Consider the following 22,747-nt stretch of genomic DNA (forward strand, 5'->3'; position numbering starts at 1 on the left):
ATTAGAAGCTCTTTACATTCTTCAAAGTCAGCAGATTAAAATTAAATGCCTCTGGAAGAGGACCTTCAAGAGAAGGCACTAAAATTCTGTGTGAGTTTTCAATTTATACAAGACACATACTCCATCACATCATTCTAGCATTTGTTGCTGTGTTAAAAACAAAACAAAACAAAACAAAACAAAAACAAAACAAGAGATTTGCAAGAACATTGTATGCACAGAGAAAAAATGTGGGAACAAAGTATGAAGTCATGGGCAATCCACTGAGACTTCTTAGCTATCAGGCCCATCATCTATAAAAAGGAAATTAATTCCCTGCTGATGACATAAAAAATCAACAAATAACAATTACTACCACTTTCTTAAAGATGTGCAATATAGTCCTCACTTTACATTCATGAATCACACGAATACAGTGGCAAAACCTCAACAAGTTGTTACTATGAGCAGAAACTATAGCAGGTGTACAAGGCCTTTCTCAAACATCTACTCCAAGCATGCAGGTGTCATTAGGGAGTGCTATGGTTACGTATCACCAGAAAATACCCTTTATACCATTTTTGTTAAAATAATGAAAGGTAAACTTGCAAAGAATTGACAGTTCTCAACATCTTGTAAAAGGAAAACAGAGATACTATTAGGTGTTTTGGTTAACATTTTTCCACTTATTTCATATATAGCAAAGCATATCTCATTTTCCACTATAAAATATATTTTCTAAAGCTTTGGAGTTCTCTAAGCCACTCATTGCACTTTAAATCTCATCATTTTAGTCCTGTGAATTGAGAAATAAAAACATTGAATGAGAACATCGTGACCTACAGCTGCTGTGTGACTTCTCAATGACACACAGTAATAAAAAGTGAATCTCAACACAAAAGTAGGACTCCCATCACCCAGCCCATGCCCTGCATCTTGTGTCTATATCACCTCTCAATCTGTAGTACAAATGGTATCTAGTTTACCTACTCAGAAGAAGATTCTTCTTCTCAAACGTCCTCCTGAATGAATCCTTGACCTCTGTGTTTCTCAGGCTGTAGATAAGGGGGTTCAACATGGGGATCACGGCTGTGTAGAACACAGAAACCACTTTATTGATGTCCAGGGAGAAACTAGAACTGGGGCGTACGTAGATAAAGAAGAGTGTCCCATACAGGATGGAGACAGCAGTCAGGTGTGACGAGCAGGTGGAGAAGGCTTTGCGCCTCCCCTCAGCAGAGCGGATCCTCAAGATAGTGACCACGATGTAAATGTAGGAAACCAGGATGATCACACCACTGAACACCCCTAGAGCTCCAGCCAAGATGAAAAGTAAAACCTGATTGACCTGGGTGTCTGCACATGCCAGGGAGAGAACAGGAAGAAGGTCACAGAAGAAGTGATTGATGGTATTCGGACCACAGTAAGGCAGGCGAAAGGCGAACGTCGTATGCGTTATGGCGCTCATAAGACCCATGGTATAAGGCCCTACCACCAGCTGCACACAGATTCTCCGGGACATAATGAGTGTATACAACAAGGGCTTACAGATGGCCATATACCTGTCATAAGCCATGGAGGCCAACAGGAAACACTCTGTCACTACAAACTGACCAAAAAACCATAACTGGGCAGCACAACCCAAGAAAGAGATTACTTTTTTTTTCACAAAGATGTCTGTCAACATCTTGGGACCAATGACAGAAGAGGAGCAGACATCCACAAAGGACAAGTGGCTGAGAAAAAAGTACATGGGAGTGTGGAGCCGGGAATCCATCCAAATGAGGGTGATCATGCCCACATTTCCCAGAAGAGTGACCAGATAAACCAAGAGAAACATCACAAACAGAACAACCTGGTGCTGGAAGCAATTTGTTAAGCCCACAAATAAAAACTCAGTCACCAAAGTTTGATTTCTAAATTCCATTTCTCTGATTTAATCTGTAATGAGAGAAAGATTTTTCATTACAATTAATTTATAATTAAATTGTTTTTAAAAATGAATTTAACTTCTTTGGGGCACCTGGGTACCTGGTAGTTGGCTAAGTAGTTGGCTAAGTAGTTGGCTAAGCATCTGACTCCTAATTTTGGCTCAGGTCATGATTTCATGGTGCTTGGGTTTGAGCAGCTAGTCACGCTCCAAGCTGACAGCATGGACCCTCCTGGGACCCCCTCCCTCGCCTCTCTCTTGGCCCCTCCCTCACTCTTGGGCATGCACCCTCTCTCTCAAAATAAATCAATCAATGTAAGAAAATGAATTTAACTTCCAACATTTTTCAAGTTCATAGGGTAGACTGAGAGATCACACTCTTGACTTCTACCTCCAAATGGCCATCCTCAGTATCTGCTATCTGTGTGATACTAAACACTGAACCTCTCTCAGCACTTCAGTTTATTCCCGATCACAAGATTTTTGAAGAAAATCACAGACGTGTAGACCGAGATGTGACCTTTGGTGACCTTCTAAAGCAAGTCCTCTAACTGTGCCAGATCCCATTTTTTAAAATTCCTACATTGCACAGAGTATCCTTTAAGAAACATCTTACAGACAAAAAGCATTATGTGAATTTTTCTGAACTCGGGCAAATACCTTATCTACCCTAACTGTAGGTTCAGGGTATTAGAAATGTAACTTCTTTGCCAATTCCTTTAGACTCTAGATAAACAGTCAGTTGTGGTGTGTAAAAGACAGACTTGTGATTCCAAAAAGGAGGGCAAGCTCATACCTGGGAGGATGGCTTTGACCAGGGATTAAAATCTTCCACAGGATCTCCTTGGTGACACCTTACAAACAGCTACATTCCTCCAGTCACTGGTGGATGTACCCATTAATCTCATCAGAGTCCATCAAATTTGTTAGTTCATCAAAGAATAAACTAGTTCTTAAATATTGAGTGAGTGCTGTAACCAATTAAGTACTAGTAGGAGCTGGGAAAGAAAATCAATAATTTAGGGATGAAAAGGACACACATGAGCATTTATCCCAAAGAAATGAAAATTTATGCCCACACAAAAGCCTGTAAATTTTGTTGACACAAGCTCTATTCATAATGGCCAGATATCTGGAACAACGCAAATTCCTACCATGCATAAATGGTTAAACAATGTGGAATGTCCATACCAGGGCATACTATTCCGTAAGAAAGAGGAAAAAATATGATACAGATATAAGCTTGAATGGGTCTCAAGGTCATTACACTGAGTTGAAAAAAAGCCCATCTCAAAGTTCAGAACTCTATTTTTACATTATCTTCTCAGAATGGTAAAATTATAGAAAGGAAGAACAGGTTAGTAGTTGTCTGAGATTCGGAAAGGCAGGGAGGGTGAAGGTGCGACTGTAAAGGTGTACCACAGGGACATCCATGTAGAGATGGAAGAATTCCGTACCTTGATGGTTGAGTTGGTTAAACAAATCTCTCTCCACACGAAGTAAAATGGTATAGAGCAATCCACACATCACACCAATCTCCATTTCCTGTATTTGATGCTATGCTGTAGTTGGTAAGATGTAGCCATTGGGGAAACCTGGGTGAAGGGGATGGGAGCCTCTCTGTACTACCTTTGAAGCTGCTTATGAAAATTTATCTCAGAATAACACTCTTTTATAAAAGAAAAGGGGGGTGAATGAACGGGAAGTGAGAGAAACGTGAAGTAAGGGTAATACCCAAATAAAACGGGAAACTGAGGAAGACAGACGCACATTCTGGACGTTGAAATAATCATAATGATTACAACAGCACAATCACACAAAAATACCAATGGGCTGTGCAGCAGGAGAAGTATCCTCCTGTGCAGCAGGAGAAATCTAACATTTTTCCCTGGTAAGAAAGCTTGAAAGGGGTTTTGCTTAACAGGAAGTTGAATAACAGGAAGTAATGAAATGAAAACCCACTCCTGTTGTCCCAGAAGCAATGGAGCTTGGAAAGGAAAGGCCCGGAGGGGCAGAATTTAAGAATAGTCAGAAAAGCTATACTGTAGTTAGTGACATGTTTCCAGAAGTTAGTATTTTCTAAACATGTAAAGCCATTGCAGGTCATTTATGTGTGTATTTGCTATTTACTCAAAGAAGGTATAAACAAAGTGTTGTCAGTGCCACAGTAGATTTGGGTTATGAAAACATTTTATGAGGATGAAACTAGAATTTCCCCATCTATGATCTCAACCAACTCAAACTATCGTGTGAAAACAATAGTTTCTGACTGTCAAAATGCATATTGCTTTCTTTTTTCCAACCTTGCTTAATGCAAAAATTCTAGCATAGGGCCATCGTGATCCTAGATATGCGTGTGACTTAGGGTAAGAGCAGCATGGAATTCAGGTCAGCAGATTCAGTGGCTTGTTTTCTACTTCTAAAACTCCTTGTAGGGCAAGTGAAGAAATTAAAAGCCAAAGAGGCCAAGGCCTTTTCTTCGTTCCCATGAGCGTCCCATTAGCCATAAATCTTGCAGCACATTTCACTATCTCTATGCCAAACACAGAATTCAACCAACATGTTCATTCAAGTTAGGTCATTTAAAGCAAGAGACACGGGTGGAATATTTCACTTGCACCAAATTATTCTTCGTGGTAAGCTTAGAGATGATACTTTTCTAGACATCTAAAATCATTTGTTGGTATTTTTTGACACCTAGGCTCCTGAAAGCCATTTAGGAATTCACTGAGTGTACCTATCTGAAGAAACATCCCTACAGCCGTTGCCTGTTTATGTCATAGTAAGTTATGAAAGTAGCATTCCCTGACATAAAAATGAATTACCCTACAAACGTAGTAGACTGGTCATTCTTCTCAGCTTCTTCAGGTGTCTAGGAAGATAAACAATACAATGATACCATCTTGAAGCCTGGGCATTCCAATAGCGCTTTAAAACGGGGTTCATTGACTCCATTCTGCACAACACACCAGAGAGATTTTTCTAAAAGGCTGTGTGTAAATTGGAGCCAACTCCCTCAGGGAATCAAAAGCTCAGGAGATTGGGCCTATAGAGAAGATATTAAAGTTCTCTCAAGAGAACAGTACTGTGACTTGAATCCATTGTCATTGTACAAAATAAACCTACCTCTCCCTTTGAGACTACCCCCTCACACACTTCAAAATCCCGTTTTGAGCCTTCCCTGTTGCATAATGAGCACTGGCCCTTGGTGCTGTGCAGGTCGGAGAATCTAAAATAAAGCCTTGTCTCAGAAAGTTTGTAATCAGAAGGGGAGTCTGGGCACACAGCAGCACGAGGGACCCCGTGATGAGTCCATGAGTTACGAGGATGGTAGGATCATTGTGACCAGAGACGTTGAAAAGAGTCTCTTAGTTGTGACTAATCTCAAAGGGAAGGAAGCTATAGGCACATAAAAATAAGGTGGATTGGGGTGTTATGCAGCAAAGGAGAGCTATAACTTTGGACGGAATTTTTGAGAGACAAAAGCAGTCGACATTGGAGGTACAAAAGTTTCAAATACAAAGGTAGAACACTGGGTTTGGGATCAAACTTCATAAACACTTCATGAAGCAAAGCAGTTTGAATTTATATCTGTAAGCAGTAAGGAATCCTTCAAGGAACTTCAGAAAACAGGTGACATCTATTTATTCACACACACAGAAGAAGAGTTGCCACAGAACATCAGCCTTGTCACAGGAGAAGTTTACTATATGCAAGGCATTCTTCAAAGTGCTTTGAGAGTATTAACCCATTTAGTCCTCCTAAGAGTTCAATGGAGGGGATGAATAGAAAGATCTAGATTCTCTTACCTACCATCACCTCATGCAGTCCACTTGCTATTCTTGGAACAGGCAGAACAGGATTCTACCTCAGAATCTTCCTCTCTTTTCCTTCGGCTCCTGTTGTATTTTCCTCCAGGTATCTGTGCAATTTTCTTCAGATTTCTGCTCATCGTGGAGGCCACCTTTAATCATCCTTTGTAAAAGAGTACAGTTAACCACACCCCAACCCTCCTACACTTCCCCTCTTTATCTAGTTTATTTTTCTTCAATCAATTACCGTTACATACCATTGAATTTGTATTGCATCATAGCACTCTATCACAACAAGTATAAATTTTGTTTCGTTTTTCCACAATACACCTCCAGCTTCTGGAATAGTGCTTTAAGGAGTAAGTGTTCAATTAATATTTTTAAACAAATGAGGACATTAATAAGTGGACACATAATTTTAAGAATGTGGCTGCAGGAAGAGAAATTAGGAGATTAACTTCTTCTAGGTGTTGGGTAATGGGAACTTTCTGTGAGAATGGAAAGGAGTTAAATTATTTCTTTGAGAGACCATCCTAGGGAGATCAAACCTGAATGGATATGTTTGCAGCTGGATGAGAGAGAGAGATGAGCCAAGGTTCAATCCTAAGAGCCAGATTTGGGACAATGCTTATCTATCTTCCTTGGCCTCAACTGCCTAGCTGAACTTTGACTTCTTCCCTTATACACCTTCTGGGATTATTTTCCACCAAGATCATGACTGGCCTAAAAGACGACCAAAACTTGGTCTCACCGCACAGATCACTGGGCTTTAGAGATACAAGTCCATTTCTACTGTCTTTGGAAAAGACATGGGACACTAGTCTCACTGATATGATTAGTGGTATCTCTTCTCTCTATACCAGACTGGCAGTAGGAGACAATGTTACAGAAATACAGAGATAACTAATGTCCGTGGTGATAATAGGATCCCCAGACAGTAAAGACCAGTATGTAGCACTAAACTACCAGAAAGCAGGCAGAGACGATCTAACTAAAAGAACATAAATCTTTTATTCTCCCATCTTCTCTAGTATTTACTTGAATGCTTTACTATTTTCCTGCCATCCCAGTTATACTACAATAAGGAATTTACTGCCACATTTCTAATTGCTAATATGTTATCTTATGTTTTCTATCTAATAGGGTGATTCTCCATAGTTGTCTTTCCAATTGTCATGCCTGGTGTGAATTTCCTATACAAGAAAACTGAAAAATGGAATGTGAAGTGCTAAACATATCATGCATAAATTCCCAAACTACTCATCTATCTGTTTTTAGATATCCTTTTCTGTTATATTGGGGTTTTTTTTTCGGTTCTACTATCATGACAGCTAGTGTCATGGTAAGGAATTCATTTTTATGGGAGAGAGTATCTTCTCTCACTCTCTACACTTTGGTATTTCGTGCTTTGGCTATGTAAGGTTAACAAAATTTAATATATCTGAATTATGAGGTGTAGAACTCATGAAGCCATAGACAGTACAGTATGACAGCTGAGAACTCTGAGAATACCAGAGATTTCTGAGGTTAAATGACCATTTAAATGTATACATCACAACATATTGATGATAGACCAGATAATCTTGGAGGTTGACCCAGAACTTCCCCTCTTAGTTCCCCTGTTGTCATAGCAACGAAGGGGACAGAGGTGGAAGCAGATTGAACAAGGGGTTAAGAGGAAAATGCTGGATTATATTTTGGCTCCATATGAAACCCTTGTATTTATTCATTCAATTCATCAACACTTACTGATTACCCATGATGTAGCAAGCATGTTCCAGGTGCTTTGGATACATCAGTGAGAAAATCAGTTAAAAGGAAAAAAACAAACAAACCATTGATGTGATTAAATCCTCAACATCACAGCCATGAAAATATTTGGGGCTCCATGTATGTTGAATGTGCCAGTCCTCGTGTCAGCATTCACAAAAGCCTCTTCTGAAAATATGATCAACCTCCTACGAAACAGGACAACTAACTTCATCAACAATCACATGCGCTTGTTTGCGGCCTAGTCAAATTGCTGGATTAGATAAACATTGCATCACAGGTCCTCCCATCATGACATCTAAAATAGGCCCACTCCTCTTCCCTGAAAACCCATTATTTTTCTTTATAGACTTAAGGGTCTATAAATAAATTTGACATTGTACGTTTATTATCATTCCATGAACCATCAGAAGAAACAACCCATAAGTGTGACCCTGATGTGGAAGAAAGCAAAAGACTGAGTTTAAAACTCGATAAAAGTATTTTCCGGTCCTTCCTAGATTTAGCCAGCCTACAAATCCACAGGCACTAATGCAAATAGCCTTGGTATGCAAGTGATTTTTCTGAGAAGAGTGCCAGCCTCAAAGAAGAAGGGTCTCATGAAAAACATGAGAGAGTTGAAGTCTAATCATGGACCATTTAGTGAGAAAACTTTCTATTTTCAGGACATCAAAGGACCAAAAACAAAAACAAAAAACGGGCGGGGAGGGGGGATAAGATGGCGGAGTACTAGAAGGACCCTAGGCTTGCCTTATCCTTCAAACACAGGGAGATAAATATCAAATCATTCCGAATACCCAATAAATTGATCTGAGGTCTCAGAGAAAACTTCAAAAAGCAAAAACAAAAGAGTTTCCTCATAGGAAGATGCAAGATGCTGTAACCTTAAAAAGAAAAATAGAGCCAATGATTTGGGCTATTTGTGGAGGACTCAGTTTAGAAGTGAGATAGTTCCTCAAAAGTCAAGGGCAAAAAAACAAAAAAAACAAAAAAAAACAAAGAAAAGAAAATCAAGGGCAATCTACATCATGTCTCATACACCAATCTCATGAGAAAGATAAGAAAGGGAAAGGATGGGAACAGAGGGAAAAGAGGCAGAGGGAAAAGAGGAACAAATGTTGCTTGAGGAGACGAATGGCCATGGCTGGCCTTTGAAGAGTGGAAGAAAGGACAGACAACTTTAGTTTCAAAATCCCATGTAAGAGCAGAGTAGGCTGCTAGTACCACAGCAGCTAGAGCAGGGGAAATAAAAATCATCAGGAAAACACTCGACTATAAACTAGAAGCATTTTCACGCAGAGTAATCCTGGCGCGTGATCCTTCCCAGAGGAGTGATGAGGGTCCTCCGACAGCTTGGATTCAAAAGACATCAAAGGCACAGTCTTTCCCTTGTAACATGAATAAGGCCTGAGGATCTCATGGAAAACATGGTGACTGTGGTTGACAACACTGTATTGTATTAAGTGAAATGTGCCAAGAGAGTAGAACTTAAAGGTTCTCGCCACCCCCAAAAGACAACTATGTGAGGTGAGGTATGTGCGATTTAACTCGATGGGGAGAATCCCGTCACAGGGTATACGTATATCAAATCTTCCTTCTTACATTCTTTGCAATTTCAATATCTTACAATTATATTTGTCAATATGCCTCAATAAAGCTGGAAAACATTTAAAAGAGGTAAGACATCAGTGAGCAGAAAAAGAATGAGATGAAGTTGATACGGAAAGAAGTATGACCTTAAACCACACCTGGGTCCAGGTTGTTAAGAAAGATGATAATTAGGACTTAAAGTAACTACGTGCCTTATATTTGTTTTGTTCACTCGCTCACTTAACATGTTTTCTTGAGAACTTCCTATGTGTTAGGTGCTCTTATATGTATCATCGATTAATCTGTGTACAAACCACACATGACATTGGCCTCCTTGCAATTTCCCACCTAAGGCTTCAATGTATTGCTGTTAAAGGGTTATCGTTTCATTACACTTTTTTGCGCTCAGTTATTTTTAACAAAGATGTGTGATACTATAAGATACGGAGTTGTAAAGTCTCGCATTTGATATATTGAATCAAGGAATGGAAAGGGAGAACGAGTCCCTAGAAAGGAAAAGTGGAACAATGGGTGGTATCATTGCCAGGAAATTCTTTTCTTCTTTTCTTCCCAGTGCATAAAAAGATGGCATTCACAGGAGTTGGACATACTGTGTCCAATCACAGAACTTTAGACAAAAAAGTAATATAAATGACATTGAGTCTATTACCCTCAGTTTACAGATTAAGACATTGAGAACCAGAAATGGTATAGAATTTATCCTCTTTTAATCCTTGTTTTCTTTTTGAAATGCCACAGAAATTTATTTTAAATGGCACGGTTTTAGTCTAAAAATTATTTAGATCTGAAATAGAACTCCAGCAGGTCATGATTCTGTACACTCTGAAATAAGAATGATTAAAGTGTGACTACCAATTAATATCCAGGCACACACAAACTGAAGACTGTCGCATTACTAGGTTGTACACGGGAAACGAACCCAACGCTGCACGTTAACTTTTAATCCTCTTTCTAATGGGAAGAGTCAAGGTTCAAACTGACAACTCCTTAAGTCTAGTCCACGTCTTTCTTAGTACACGTTTGGCAATTCCACCTGAACATCGGTAAAAGCACCGTCCGAATTCCCTCCCCAGCAGAAAATTCTTCCTAACAAATGTCCCCCTAAAGGCCTCTTTTACATTCGTCTTCCTCAGGCAGTAAAGGAGCAGACTCAACATGGGCATCCATGTGGAATAGAATGCAAAATCGAATTTATTAGTGTACTGAGATGAACTTGAATGAGGAAGTATGCAAAGGAAGAAAAGTGTCCCACGCATGATGGCCAGAGCAGCCAAGCACGAGGAGCAGGTAGGGAAAACTTGCTGCCTGCATTTAACAGATTGGATATTCAGAAGGTTTGGACGATAAAAATACAGGAGGCCGGGATGATGAGAGCACACAGGATTCCTATGAATCCAGCCATCATGGGAAGAACCAACTTACTCTTCTGGGTAGCAGCACATGCCAGGGAGGGAAAAGGGGGAATGTCACAGAAAAGGTGGTTGACCACATTTGGACCACAGAAGCCTAAGCAAAAGTGAAGGTCTCATGGGCAATGGCACTTTGAGGACCCATGGCACCAGCTGCACACGGGCCCTTTGGCACATGATGACTGTATGCGGCAAGGGTTTGCAGATGGCTGCGTACCGTTCACATGCTTGGCGGCCACGAGGAAACAGGCTGTCACTACAAGCTGACCAAAAACCACATCAGTACAGCACAGCTCATAAAGGAGATGACTTTTCTCTCCCGAAAGGGATCACACCACATCGACGGAGCAGCGGAAGAAGAGGAGCATACACCCACAAAGGACAACGTTTCAAGGAAAAACTACATGGGTTTCTGGAGTCAGGAATCCATCCACATCAGGGTGACCGTCCCCAAGTTCCCACCCCACGTGGCAACATAAAGAACGCTAAGCAGAATAAATGCCAGCAAAGACCACCCCTAGGCATACACTTTTTAAAGTACAGAAAATCAAGAATAAAGAAAACAATCTTCAAAGAAGGCAGAATCAGAAAGACACATCACCTACAGAGGAACAAAGGATCACAGTTGATCTCTCAGAAACCGCACCTCCTACGATACTGGGACTAACTGGCGATTCTTTACAAAATAGGCAGAACCACTTAACGACTTCCGGGGTGAACAAACAAATGAACGGCAAAATGCACCTGCACTTGAATTTCTGTCCCTGCCCTCTAGGAAGAATCAGTTGGGAACATTTCCTACTAATAAAAACAAAACAAAAATCTATTTTAAGATGCACTGTGTTACAGCTATAAAGTCTAAGGGAAAAGAAGATGGTGCTGTAAGAGGACAATACACGGGCTCTAACTGACACTGTCTCTAATCATCCCTTAGGGTGAGTCCCCAGTGGAGGTAACACTGAAACGGTAGATGAAAAGCAAGTAGTTAATCCGTGTGAATATGGCAGGAAGAGAATTGTAGGCAGAATACAGGAGCAGATCAGAACAGCAATAACCAGAGCTAGAGGAAGACAGTTGGTTTGAATATATTTGCATACGCTTAGACAAGGACCTTACAGCAATTCAGGAAATTTATAATTATCACTTGCCTCCTGCTGTTCTCCTCCCAATCCCCGTTCAATAGCACCTGCATCACGAATGTTTACCAAGCAATTAGGACCAAAGAAAACACTTCAGCTCTCCTACTAGGCAATGCATATCTCAATAGGTGACAGATCTGACACCTGTCATATAATGAAGATGCAGGATAGAGTCATTTTAAGGCAAAGTGTGACCGGGAAGAAACTGTTGATCTTTCTAGATGAAAATACATTTCCCTTTGGCTCACCTAAGCCCAAGTTTTATCAAGTCTTAGTAAAATGGTGCTGGGAAATGTCACCAAACTGGCAACTAACAAATTATAATTTCTCTCTTGTTTATTTATTTTTGAGAGCGACAGAGACAGAACGTGAGTGGGTTGGGGCAGAGAGAGGGAGGCACAGAATCCGAAGCAGGCTCCAGGCTCCGAGCTGTCAGCACAGAGCCTGACGCGGGGCTCCATCTCACGAGCTGTGACATCATGACCTGAGCCGAAGTCGGACGCTCAACCGACCCAGCCACCCCGGCGCCCCAACAACTAACAAAGTCAACCATTCATAATCTGGGACCTAGCTCTCTTACATTTGGAAATCTGTGCTACAGAAATATAAATCTCAGATACACATGTGGCAACATCATTTGTAGGGAGAATAAAAGGAAACCAGCTGAAGGGGTATCACTAGGAGAAGCATACATTCTTTGTATGAAATGCTGTGCTACATAAACTATAAAATTTACCTGAATATTAATAATTAATTAACTTAGTAGTTTACTTTCCAAATTGCATCATTTGCATTGTGTCATTTTGAATTCAGCATTTTTTTTTTATCATTTCAAAGTGCTTAATAAGGAGAAAACATACCACCTTGTATAAAAATGACAGATTCTGGGGTGAAGGGTGAGGGATGAGGGGAGATCCAGGTCCTCAGAGGGAAAAAGTGAGATGGGAGCAGAGAGTTGCTAAGAATCTCTCGCTTTTACCTAGTTTTTGACAAAGATTTCATTCACCAGTAGGTAAAAGTGTTTCATTAAACCAGAGAGTGTTAGGATGGAGAAACAGCTTTACCAGAAGTCATTGAGTCCATCTGCCTAAATCTATTTACTTATGGATATTTTCATTCATTCACTTATTCATGCCTTCAGTTTTGACACAGATGGCAGCTTTTCAAGAGTAAATTTTAGTTATGAAATTAAGCATATTTGTTGCAAAACAAGTCCGACAACTCAGACAAGCACGAAGCACCCCCACTCTCTGTGGCTCCTTTCAATGTCATGTTACTAAAGTAACCAATGTTAACAGCGTGGCCAGGGACTTTGCACAATTCTCTCTATGATCATGTCCATAGGCACACACCGATGTCTTTTACACATGAGGTAGGTTTTACCCCCACCTTTTTCACCTTTGTTTACGTGTTGGGGGTTGGTCAACGAGAAGATCTGACCTCTGGTTGATCTGTGATCTGGACCCTGGCAACTGGAGGCTCCTCTCCCAGACACTGTCCTTGGAACGTGCATTCTGCCGGCCTTCTCGGCTCCCAAAAGCTGCCCCAAGGACACAGCCTTGAGACAGTCATGTGTTCTTGGACGCTCTGGACGGCATGTGTGACTGCCTCTATCTAATCTTTCAAGATTGGGCGGGAGGCAGAAGGGCTATGGTCTTACTGCTGCGCCCAGGACAACCTCGCAAGCAAGTTCTCTTGTCTGTTCAACCTGCTCCCTACCATTCCGGAGTGGCCTGCTTCTCTCTTTGGTCTCTCCCTGCCTTTGGTGATGGGGGCCGGTTGCGGATTTCAGCGGAAGCTCCCCAGGAAGTTGCAAACCCACACAAACTGTGATCGGTTCTACAGATTAAGGTTTGACTTGATTTTTTTTCTTATCTATCAATGATTGTATCAGGACGTTTCCTCCGAACCAAAACATTAATATTTAATTTACTTTGTTTAATAATTAGCCACCCAACACTTCAAGGAGAGAATGTATGTTTCTCCTAATGATACAAATTGAGGTTGTTTCCTTCCCCCCCCCCCACAAATGATGTTGCAGCATTTATGTCTGGTGTTGATATTGCGACAGCACAGATTTCCAAATGTAAGACAGCCAGGTCAACGAGTATGTGAATTTTAACAGAAATCATCAAATTACTTTCTGAAAATGTAGCTGTTCTATACTTAGCTACTGTCGCTAAGTGCAATGTCGTGATCTATATTCGTTGGCAACCTTACCAGCATTGCACAAATCGTTGTGATGTCTGCTAACGTGACAAATGAAAAAGAAACACTGTCTTGTCATTGTAATTTCATTTTTCCCAGCCATCGTGGAGTTCAGCAATCTTTAGTATATTTATATTTTTGGCCATTCTCATTTCCAGCTGTACCCATTGCTCATCCAGCCATTTATTGGCCCATGTCCCTCCTGTGTGTCATACACATGTACATTTGGGCTCAGGACTTTCTCATCGGGACGTTACCTTGTTGTAAGTCACCTATTTTGCAAAAGCCCTCTCACTTTCCATTGTTCAACAGAACAAGGTGTATGAACCTTTATTAATGAACACTGTTGACCTTTCCCTTACAACATTTGCTCTCTAATCTGGAATAAATGTCCTCCCACATATGAGACTATATAAATGTTCCTCTGTACTTTCTGTTGGCCTATAGTACATTTGTACCTTTAATATATCTGTAAAGTATTTTGTATTCCCCTTCACTTTATAATGGAGAAGACTGATGAAAAACATATAAGCAGTCTATAAGTAACCTGGTAAGTACTCAGGAATAAAGGGAACTTCTAGTTCTCAGCCCAGTGTTCTTTTGACATGTTATAAACCAACGTCTAAGGTACAACACAACAGAGTTCTAATTACCAAAACTGCTGGAGAAGTGTTCCTTTCAAACTTCGTCCCAAATGTATATCTTACCTCCTTATTCCCCAAGCTGTAGACGAGGGGGTTCCACATGGGCATCACCTCAGTATACGACAGAGAAATCACTTTATTGAGATCCAGGGAGGGACTTGAGCCAGGTCGAACAGAGATAAAGAAAAGAGTCCCATACAGGATGGAGACAACTACCAGGTGAGAGGAGCAGGTGGAGAAAACGTTCTGCCTCCCATGAGCAATCTGGATCTTCCAGATGGCCACCAGGATGCAAACATGGGAGGCCATCATGATCAGGCCACTGAAGATTCCTGTAGATCCAGCCAAAAAGAAAAATGTAAGTTGAGTCACAGAAGTGTCTGCACATGTAAGAGAAAGCAGAAGGGAAATATCACAGAAAAAATGATTGATGATATTTGGACCACACGAGGGTAAGCAAAAAGGCAGTGTCATATAGGTCATGCTGCTTAGAAGAGCCATGCCATAAAGCCCTATAACCAGCTGCACACAGACCCTCTGGGACATAATGAGGGCATGCAACAAGGGCTTACCGATGGCCAAATACCAGTCATGTGCCATGGACATCAGGAAGAAACATTCAGATACCACAAAGAAAGAAGAGAACCACATCTGTGTGGTACAACCCTGAGAGAGCTGACTTTTTTCTCTGCAAAGTTATCACACAGCATCTCGGGGGCAATGGAAGAAGAGGAACAATACCTAAAAGGACGAGGGGCTAAGAAAAACACATAGTCATTCACTGGTCAGTGGTAACCTGTGTAAGAAATTTAAAAGTACATTTTATTTTTGCAATGTTAATTAGCATACACAAAATTGCTCCTTTTAAAAAATTTTTAATGTTTATTTATTTTGAGAGAGAGAGAGACAGAACACAAAAAGGGGAGGAGCAGAGAGATGGGAAACAGTGAATCTGAAGCAGGCTCCTGCTTCCGCACAGAGCCTGACATGGGCTTGAAACCACAAACCATAAGATCCTGACCTGACCTGAAGTCAGTCGCTCAGCTGACTGAGCCACCCAGGCGCCCCATATTCATCATAGCTTCTTCAATGTATTACAAGTGTTTTTTTTAATCTGTAAAGGAGGCAGTTAGGAAAACAGCACTGGACGGGCAACGGTATTCCTGAGGAATACTTCCTGTCCGTTGGGACACCATGCAAACTTGCGTGATTTATACTTGATCTTTTTGGATTCGGCACCCTCTGCCATCAAAAGAGCAGTCTAAGTATCAAATCTAAATTTCCCATGGGTTCTAAAATTGTATTTGAAACGAGAACAGTATCTGTATCTCATCTTTATCACACGATAGAATAACAATGCCTACTTAGGAATACCGTAACCGGTGAGATTGTAAGAAATGATGAAAAATTCAGACCCTGATAATAGACATTTGGGATCGGCTTAACAGAACAGAAATAAAGCCCTTTCAGTTCCTGTTTGGATGGAGAGGATAGTGCCATTCAGATGAAATGAAGACAACATTCATATCTGTGTATATTAATCTCTTCCCCTCATAAAAGGCTTACAAAGAGAAATGTCAACAAATGTCGGTAGCATTATTTACAAGGGGGAGTTCTATGGAAACACATAATAGTCATTTTTATGTTTATAAAGGACAGGCCTGCAAATGAGAGATTGGGTACATTTACTCTTTAACCATCATGAATACAGAAATGGCAGAAAGAAATAGGAACAGAGGATTCATGTTTGGGGTTAAATGAAGCGAAGAAATTGCCAGATCGTGTAATTCATATAATCATATCATATGATTCAAAAAAGAAATATAATGGTTTGGGAGGCACTGAGATGCCCTTCCTTTGAGATTAATTAATCTATCAAATATTGTATAGGAACTTTCCATGGAAATCAAAAGAAAAATAAGTATCCACTCTAGTCTCAACTGACTCGATCATTAGCGGCAATGTTACCATACATTTCCATGAATATATTTTGTTCATTGAAGTAAAATTATTTCCCCTAATTCTCTGTAATGTTTATAAACCTATTTAAGGCATAAATTCTGACAGGTGATCTCTATTTTATTAACACAATGTGTGAAATGCTTACCATTTTTATTGTTACAAAATTTTTAAGTATTTTTCTGACTCATCAACTGAGTAAAAACACATCAACCTGTTTAAATGACAGTAAGAAACACAAGGTGTGGGATTATCCGTAAGAAAGATTCCAGATTCATACGTTTGTTACCAGGTCAAACACTTTCCTATTTTTAAAACAATATTCACACTTGGAAGATAGAGTGATTAAGATGTGAACCCTGAAATGCTACAGTGACAAAACAATAGTTAATATAATGTTTGTGCCCCCTGAGTTTATCATTACTTGAGAATTATCTGTGGAATGCATTTTCCGCAGGGCAATTGCTTATTAATGGCAGCACTAAAATCAATCGCGGGAAATAGTGCCTAGGCATAAAGAGAAAGCCCACTTTTCAAAGCAGTGTTTGATAAATCCAAGACGACATATGCCGCAGCATTTCAGAGAAAGCTCCCTTCTCCACTGACAGCTGAAGTGGTTGGAAAAACACTGCTTTCGTTTCATGCCTAACAGTTCAAAATCTACGTGCAATGGCAGGCAGTGGTTGCGGACATTTGTGGACCCACCAGGTGAGGGCGTTTGGTGAGGGGAACGTGCTTCCATCCTTCCATTGCTCAGCACGCAAACAGGAATAAGACTCCGCCTCCCCCGTAAGGGGGACGATTTCTATGACCTTTGCATTTCTACATTCGGTGACCCGAGAATTTACCTGGACGTTGAAGTATCAGAAAGAGAGAAGAAGATCCGGCTTAAAATCGGGATCAAAACCTCAGTTATTTAGTGACCTGAAGAGCTGGACTAAACCAAAGACCACTCTCTCTGGGGTACCTCGGACAATGAGCTTATGTTCCCACAGAAGTCTTGCTAGTGTACTTCAAAACTTGCTATTAATCAATACGCGGGATACTCATTTCTTTGAGTTCATAGTACCCCTGGCTGAGTTCAAGGTAAATCAAAGCACAGACTTTTCAAAGAAGGAGATGTCATTGTGCACTAAAATGGTTGGGAAATATTTCATGGGCAGATTGGTTTGGAAAGGTGGACAAGTTTGAGATGACCTGAAATTGAGAGGAAGGACATTTCAGGTAGAACTAAGGAGATGAACAGAGGCAGGGAGGCAGGAACATTCAACTTGATTGGAATAAAGCTTCATGAAGGAGAGAAGAAAATATCACATTGAGGGAATAGTGGCATAGGCAGAATAATGGTCTCCAGTGATGTCCACCTCTTAACCCCAGGGACCGGTGATCATGTCACCTTGCGTGGTAAAAAGTGACTTTACCCATGTTATTAACTTAAGGACCTTGGAATGAGGAGATTATCTGTGAGGCCTTCTCAGGAGATGTAAGTAGGGAACATGGGCAGATGTGCAACTTTGCGGGTTTTGAAGATGAAGGAAGGGGCCATCAGCTAAGAAATGTGGGCAGGGTTTAATAGCTGGAGAAAGCGGGAAACATTTTCCTCTAGAGATTCCAGGAAGCAATGCAATCCTGCCAACACCTGACTGTAGCCTGGTGAGATCCATGTAGGACTCCTTAGCCTGCAGAGCATTAAATCAATACATTTGTGTATACAACATTGTGTTGTTTTAGCCACTAAACTTGTGGTAATTTGTCAGGGCAGCATTGAGAAACTAAAACACATAGGTTGGATGACCTCAGTCACCAGCACTTTCTCTCAAAAACCTTCTATGATCCCCTAAAAGGGTTATGATCTCCCACCTCTGAAACTGCCATAGCATTTCCCCAGTAGCTCGTCTCCACTGTCATCTGACTTGTAGAGTCAAGGACATGGTCTTACAATGGTCTATATCCTATGAAGTCCTGGTGTCAGAGAGTTGCAGAGAAGACATATTCTGTAAGCATTTTTGAGCGACGTGTAAATTAAAGCAAAAATATTTCACAATCCGTAATAATTTGAATGTAGGATTTAAATTATATCATACACTTTGCCTAAAGAAGGTAGAATAGGGGCACCTGCGTGGTTCAGTTAGTTAAGCATCTGATTCTTGATTCCAGCTCAGGTCATGACCTCAGGGTTTGTGGGTTCATGCCCTGCATCAGGCTCCGTGCTAACTGTGGAGCCTGTTTGAGATTCTCCCTCTTTCGCTGCCCCTCCTCAGGTCTCTCTCTCTCCCTCTCTCTCTCTCTCAAAACAAATAAATGAACTTAATTTTTTTAATCAAGTAGTATAAAGCCATTCTGCCCCATTCTTCTACCTGAAACCAACCAAAACCGGTAAGGAAACAGACAATGACAACAAGAAAAGATAAAGAAAATGACACTTTATGAAACTTCAAGAGAAGGAAATGATATGATATGAAAAAGATGATAAAGCAAATTCTATTATAGGAAAATGCTTCACTTTGACATTGAGAAAAATTTTCCCTCTGAAGAATGTAAACACTAAAAAAAAAAAAAGATATAATTGCTTAATATAATGGCTAGCTAACTGGCTGACTAGAGGTGGTCGTCAAGAGGATGTAGCTACCCATTGACCGTCTAAGCTGGACCTGGGCAATCAGAGGCTCTGAGGCCCCCACCCACCGTCCTTGGAATGTACACTCTGCCCACCTGTCCACAGCGGGAGCTGTTTTCAAGGAGGCAGCCTCAAGGGAGTAATGTGTTGTTGAGACGATCTGGATGGCGTATGTGACTGAATCCAGTTAAGGTCCCTTTATAAATGTTTAAGGGGGCGCCTGGGAGGCTCTGTCGGTTAAGTGTCCAACTCTTGATTTTAGCTCAGGTCATGATCTCATGGTTCCTGGGTTCGAGCCCCGCATCCGGCCCTGCACTGACCGCATGGAGCCCACTTGAGATCTTCTGTCTTCCTCTCTCTTTCTCTTAACCCTCCACTGCTCATGCTCTCTCTCTATCTCTCTCTAAAAATTAATAAACTTTAAAAGATTCCGGCAGGCAGGTGTGGAGAGATGCTCATCATGCTGCTGTCCCAAAGGAGCATTATCCGGAAGTTTTCTTCTTTGTTAAACTTGCCACCTGCCATACGATGTGGGCTGCCTCTTTCCTCAGTCTCTCCTGCCCTCTGACGACAGCGGCCAGTTTTAGATGTTACCTAGGTAATTCCCAAGTTTAGGAACCAACAATTGGTGAGCCAGCTAGGAGACCTAAGAATGGAGTCTCGGGAAAGAGGCATCAGGAGGGAAGTCTCAAGTTGGCCCGTGACCTCTGTATGGGGAGGGGTGGCCTGTGTGTAGATGCTGGTGGACCGCCGCTTGAGTGCAGAGATGCCCCCAGATGCCAGCTGCTTCGATGCCCCTGTTTGTGGGACTGCTGCAAAGTAGGGAAGAAGTGGCTGCATGGTGGGCTGGCCTCTGCTGTGGGAAGCCTGCCTAGTCACCTACAGACAGCTGGAGACTGACGCTTGCCTTAGAAAGTGAGAAGAGATGAGGTTAGAGAAGAAAGGGCAGGTGTCCACCCCCTGCCGTCTTCGGGGCTGGCAGAAGAGGTGTGCTTAGGTAGAACTAAAACTTACTTTTCCTTCATCTGCTTAGCCATGAAGGTTTCTTGGACTATTGCTCTATCTTGATAAGATTGTGAGAGTTTTTCTTTCTCTTCTAAGTCATCTGGGCTTTATCAGAATTATTTCCTTGCTTTCTGTTGTCTCTATCAATGTTTGATTCCTTAAGAATCCATCTTTACTAGACTTACAGGAAAAAACTAAGAGACTATCAGAAAAATACTGTCCTCGATGTTTTATTAGTGAAAGTAAGAGATATAAACATGAATGTGTTTCAATGCTTGTATACATCTTAGGTGAAAAGAACGGTCCTCAGGTTCAAGTATACAAATTGGTACAAGAACTGTCTACTGGTTAATTTTGTTTCTAATCACATCTCAAAAGTAAGCAGTTAGTGGCAATCGTGTGTGGATGTTTTATTACTCCATCAGAGGCTCTGGAGAATGGTCAGTGTCCTCCGTGTTTATTATGTGTGGTTACTTCCAGGGTAATCACTGACTAATTCTTGGTTAATTATGTGTTATCCCTCATCAGAGGATTCTATACTGTCTGTGCTTTATTGCTGGTTCGCAAAACAATAGAGGAAAATTGACTAAAATCTGAGATCAGCATTGATAGGGCAATTTCACTTAAAATTATTGAGAATATTGCTATAACATGTTCCATTAGCCAAACTTATAGCCCTGATAAAAGTGTAAAGGTAGAGCACAGGCAAGAACCAATGCAGAAAGATCATGTGAACATCGCAAATGCATTTTGTTTTACTTCTGTTTTTTAAAGTTTACTTATTTGAGAGAGAGAGAGAGAGAGTGAGCAGGGAAGGGGCAGAGAGAGAGGGAGACACAGAATCTGAGGCAGGCTCCACGCTCCAAGCTGTCAGCACAGGGCCCGACTTGGGGCTCGAACTCACAGGCTGGGAGACCATGACCTGAGCCGAAGTCAGATGCTTAACCGATTGAGCCACCCAGGCACCCTGCAAATGCATTTTAAACAATTGCCTTCAATCCTTCGGATGTGCTTTCTTGGTTGAGACTACGAAAGATAAGTGGGGGTCTAAAGAGACGTGTCACAGTCTACCAATGATACTATTTCGTGGGTTCCTTACCACTGTAATCCCGTATTTTATAGTGCCTAGAGTGTAAATGCCTCTGTGTATCTGCTAACTACTAACTCAAGAGATAATTGCAATCATCCCAGACAATCACAATACTAAACCTTAGCTATCCTGCAAAATTCGTAGCTTCCAAATGTTCCCGCAACCTCTTATCCCTAAATGCACTTAAGCAGCCAATAACTGTTACCCTGAGATTCCATCTTCCTGTTCCTACCTTCTGTCCCATGACTAAGATGACTCATTTCCTTCTACTTTCCAAGAATTTGCACAGGGAATAATTCTTAGAAGAAAATTAAGTTTCGAATGACCATCCCCAATCAGCCTTAAAATCGTTCAGCTACTTGCTCCCCGCAGAACACTCATCTTAAGCTACTCCCCACATTTTAGCACTCTTAATACATGCTTGATTAAAGACTTTGGGTTGATATTTTCTTTCTTTCGGTGTAGGATTTACCTTAAAGAGTTGTAAATATAAAATGTTAGCCAACATTTTAGCAGAGAACAGGCTTCATAGCAGTTCCTCCATAAACGGTAGTAATACTGATGCTTCCAATAATTAAAAACATTTGTAGCTGATTTCATCGGAGGATGACGATGACGATGATGACGATGATGATGATGATGAAGCCTAGGAAAGGAAACCGCCAATAATTGGGAGCGACTTGGAACAATCACAGTGGAACGGTAAACTTTTTGAGGCTAGAGCAAACCCAACAGTAGGGCACATTGCCAGCAGTAAACTGAAATGCAAACAGCAAATTACTCTGATGCTTAAATTATTGTTTTCCTTGGTGATACCACACAGTGTTGCAGATTTCAGGCCATTGTTTCTTTACTGATACACATCTCCGTGTTGCTTGCCGGCATTTTCTTTTTTTTTAAATTTTTTTTTTCAACGTTTTTATTTATTTATTTTTGGGACAGAGAGAGACAGAGCATGAACGGGGCAGGGGCAGAGAGAGAGGGAGACACAGAATCGGAAACAGGCTCCAGGCTCTGAGCCATCAGCCCAGAGCCCGACGCGGGGCTCGAACTCACGGACCGCGAGATCGCGACCTGGCTGAAGTCGGACGCTCAACCGACTGCGCCACCCAGGCGCCCCAGCTTGCCGGCATTTTCGAAAGGGAATTTTATAGACTTCTTGCTAGAGATTTCTGTGTCAAGCCTCTAGAAACAAACCAGGTCCTTTCCTGCCACGTAAGTCTCTGTCAGTAGGATACAAGTAATAACGGAGCATTTTTTACCGTCACAGTTAGAAGAAGGCCGAAAAATTTGTAGTCTTACCCTTTGACACTGAAATGGGAGATGAAATGAGGTCACGTATGTCCAGGGGTTTTTAAATGGAGCCAGGAGGCCAGAAAGGAGATGGGCCTTTTGTGCGTCCTCATCAGTGAAACCATCAACTTTTGGACGGGGCCAAACCACAAATATTCCAAGGATTCAGCCCAAACACCTGCAACTTGCTACACTAGGCAACTTTGCTCAGTGATAGCCTTAGCAACAAATTATATTCAGTTTCGTTTTCTGCCTCCAACACCAATCAAAATTCTTTGTAA

The 22,747-nt window shown here is 41.2% G+C and overlaps 2 protein-coding genes across 4 annotated transcripts; both read right to left on the reverse strand.

The window, feature by feature from the left end:
- Positions 1-819: 819 nt before the first annotated feature.
- LOC147576466 (olfactory receptor 5G25-like) lies at positions 820-22,047 on the reverse strand. Of its 3 annotated transcripts, XM_086677400.1 has the most exons (5): positions 21,646-22,047; positions 17,167-17,309; positions 15,075-15,259; positions 14,566-14,834; positions 820-5,884 (listed from the first exon to the last, which is right to left on the reverse strand). In XM_086677400.1, the coding sequence occupies exon 5, from the start codon at positions 1,904-1,906 to the stop codon at positions 962-964; it is 945 nt and encodes a 314-aa protein (XP_086533526.1). In that variant the 5' UTR covers positions 1,907-5,884; positions 14,566-14,834; positions 15,075-15,259; positions 17,167-17,309; positions 21,646-22,047; the 3' UTR covers positions 820-961. The 3 variants fall into 3 exon arrangements, with proteins under 3 accessions (XP_086533526.1, XP_086533525.1, XP_086533527.1); XM_086677399.1 differs by lacking the exon at positions 17,167-17,309; XM_086677401.1 differs by lacking the exons at positions 15,075-15,259; positions 17,167-17,309.
- On the reverse strand, positions 12,942-15,048 carry LOC147576467 (olfactory receptor-like protein HbA1). The gene is made up of 2 exons (XM_086679329.1): positions 14,566-15,048; positions 12,942-13,190 (listed from the first exon to the last, which is right to left on the reverse strand). Exons 1-2 carry the CDS (start codon positions 15,046-15,048, stop codon positions 12,942-12,944), a joined length of 732 nt encoding a protein of 243 aa, XP_086535455.1.
- Positions 22,048-22,747: the final 700 nt, after the last annotated feature.

This window comes from Puma concolor, chromosome D1 (genome assembly GCF_028749965.1).
Source record: "Puma concolor isolate L17-30 chromosome D1, mPumCon1.1.hap2, whole genome shotgun sequence".
Taxonomy (NCBI): domain Eukaryota; kingdom Metazoa; phylum Chordata; class Mammalia; order Carnivora; family Felidae; genus Puma; species Puma concolor.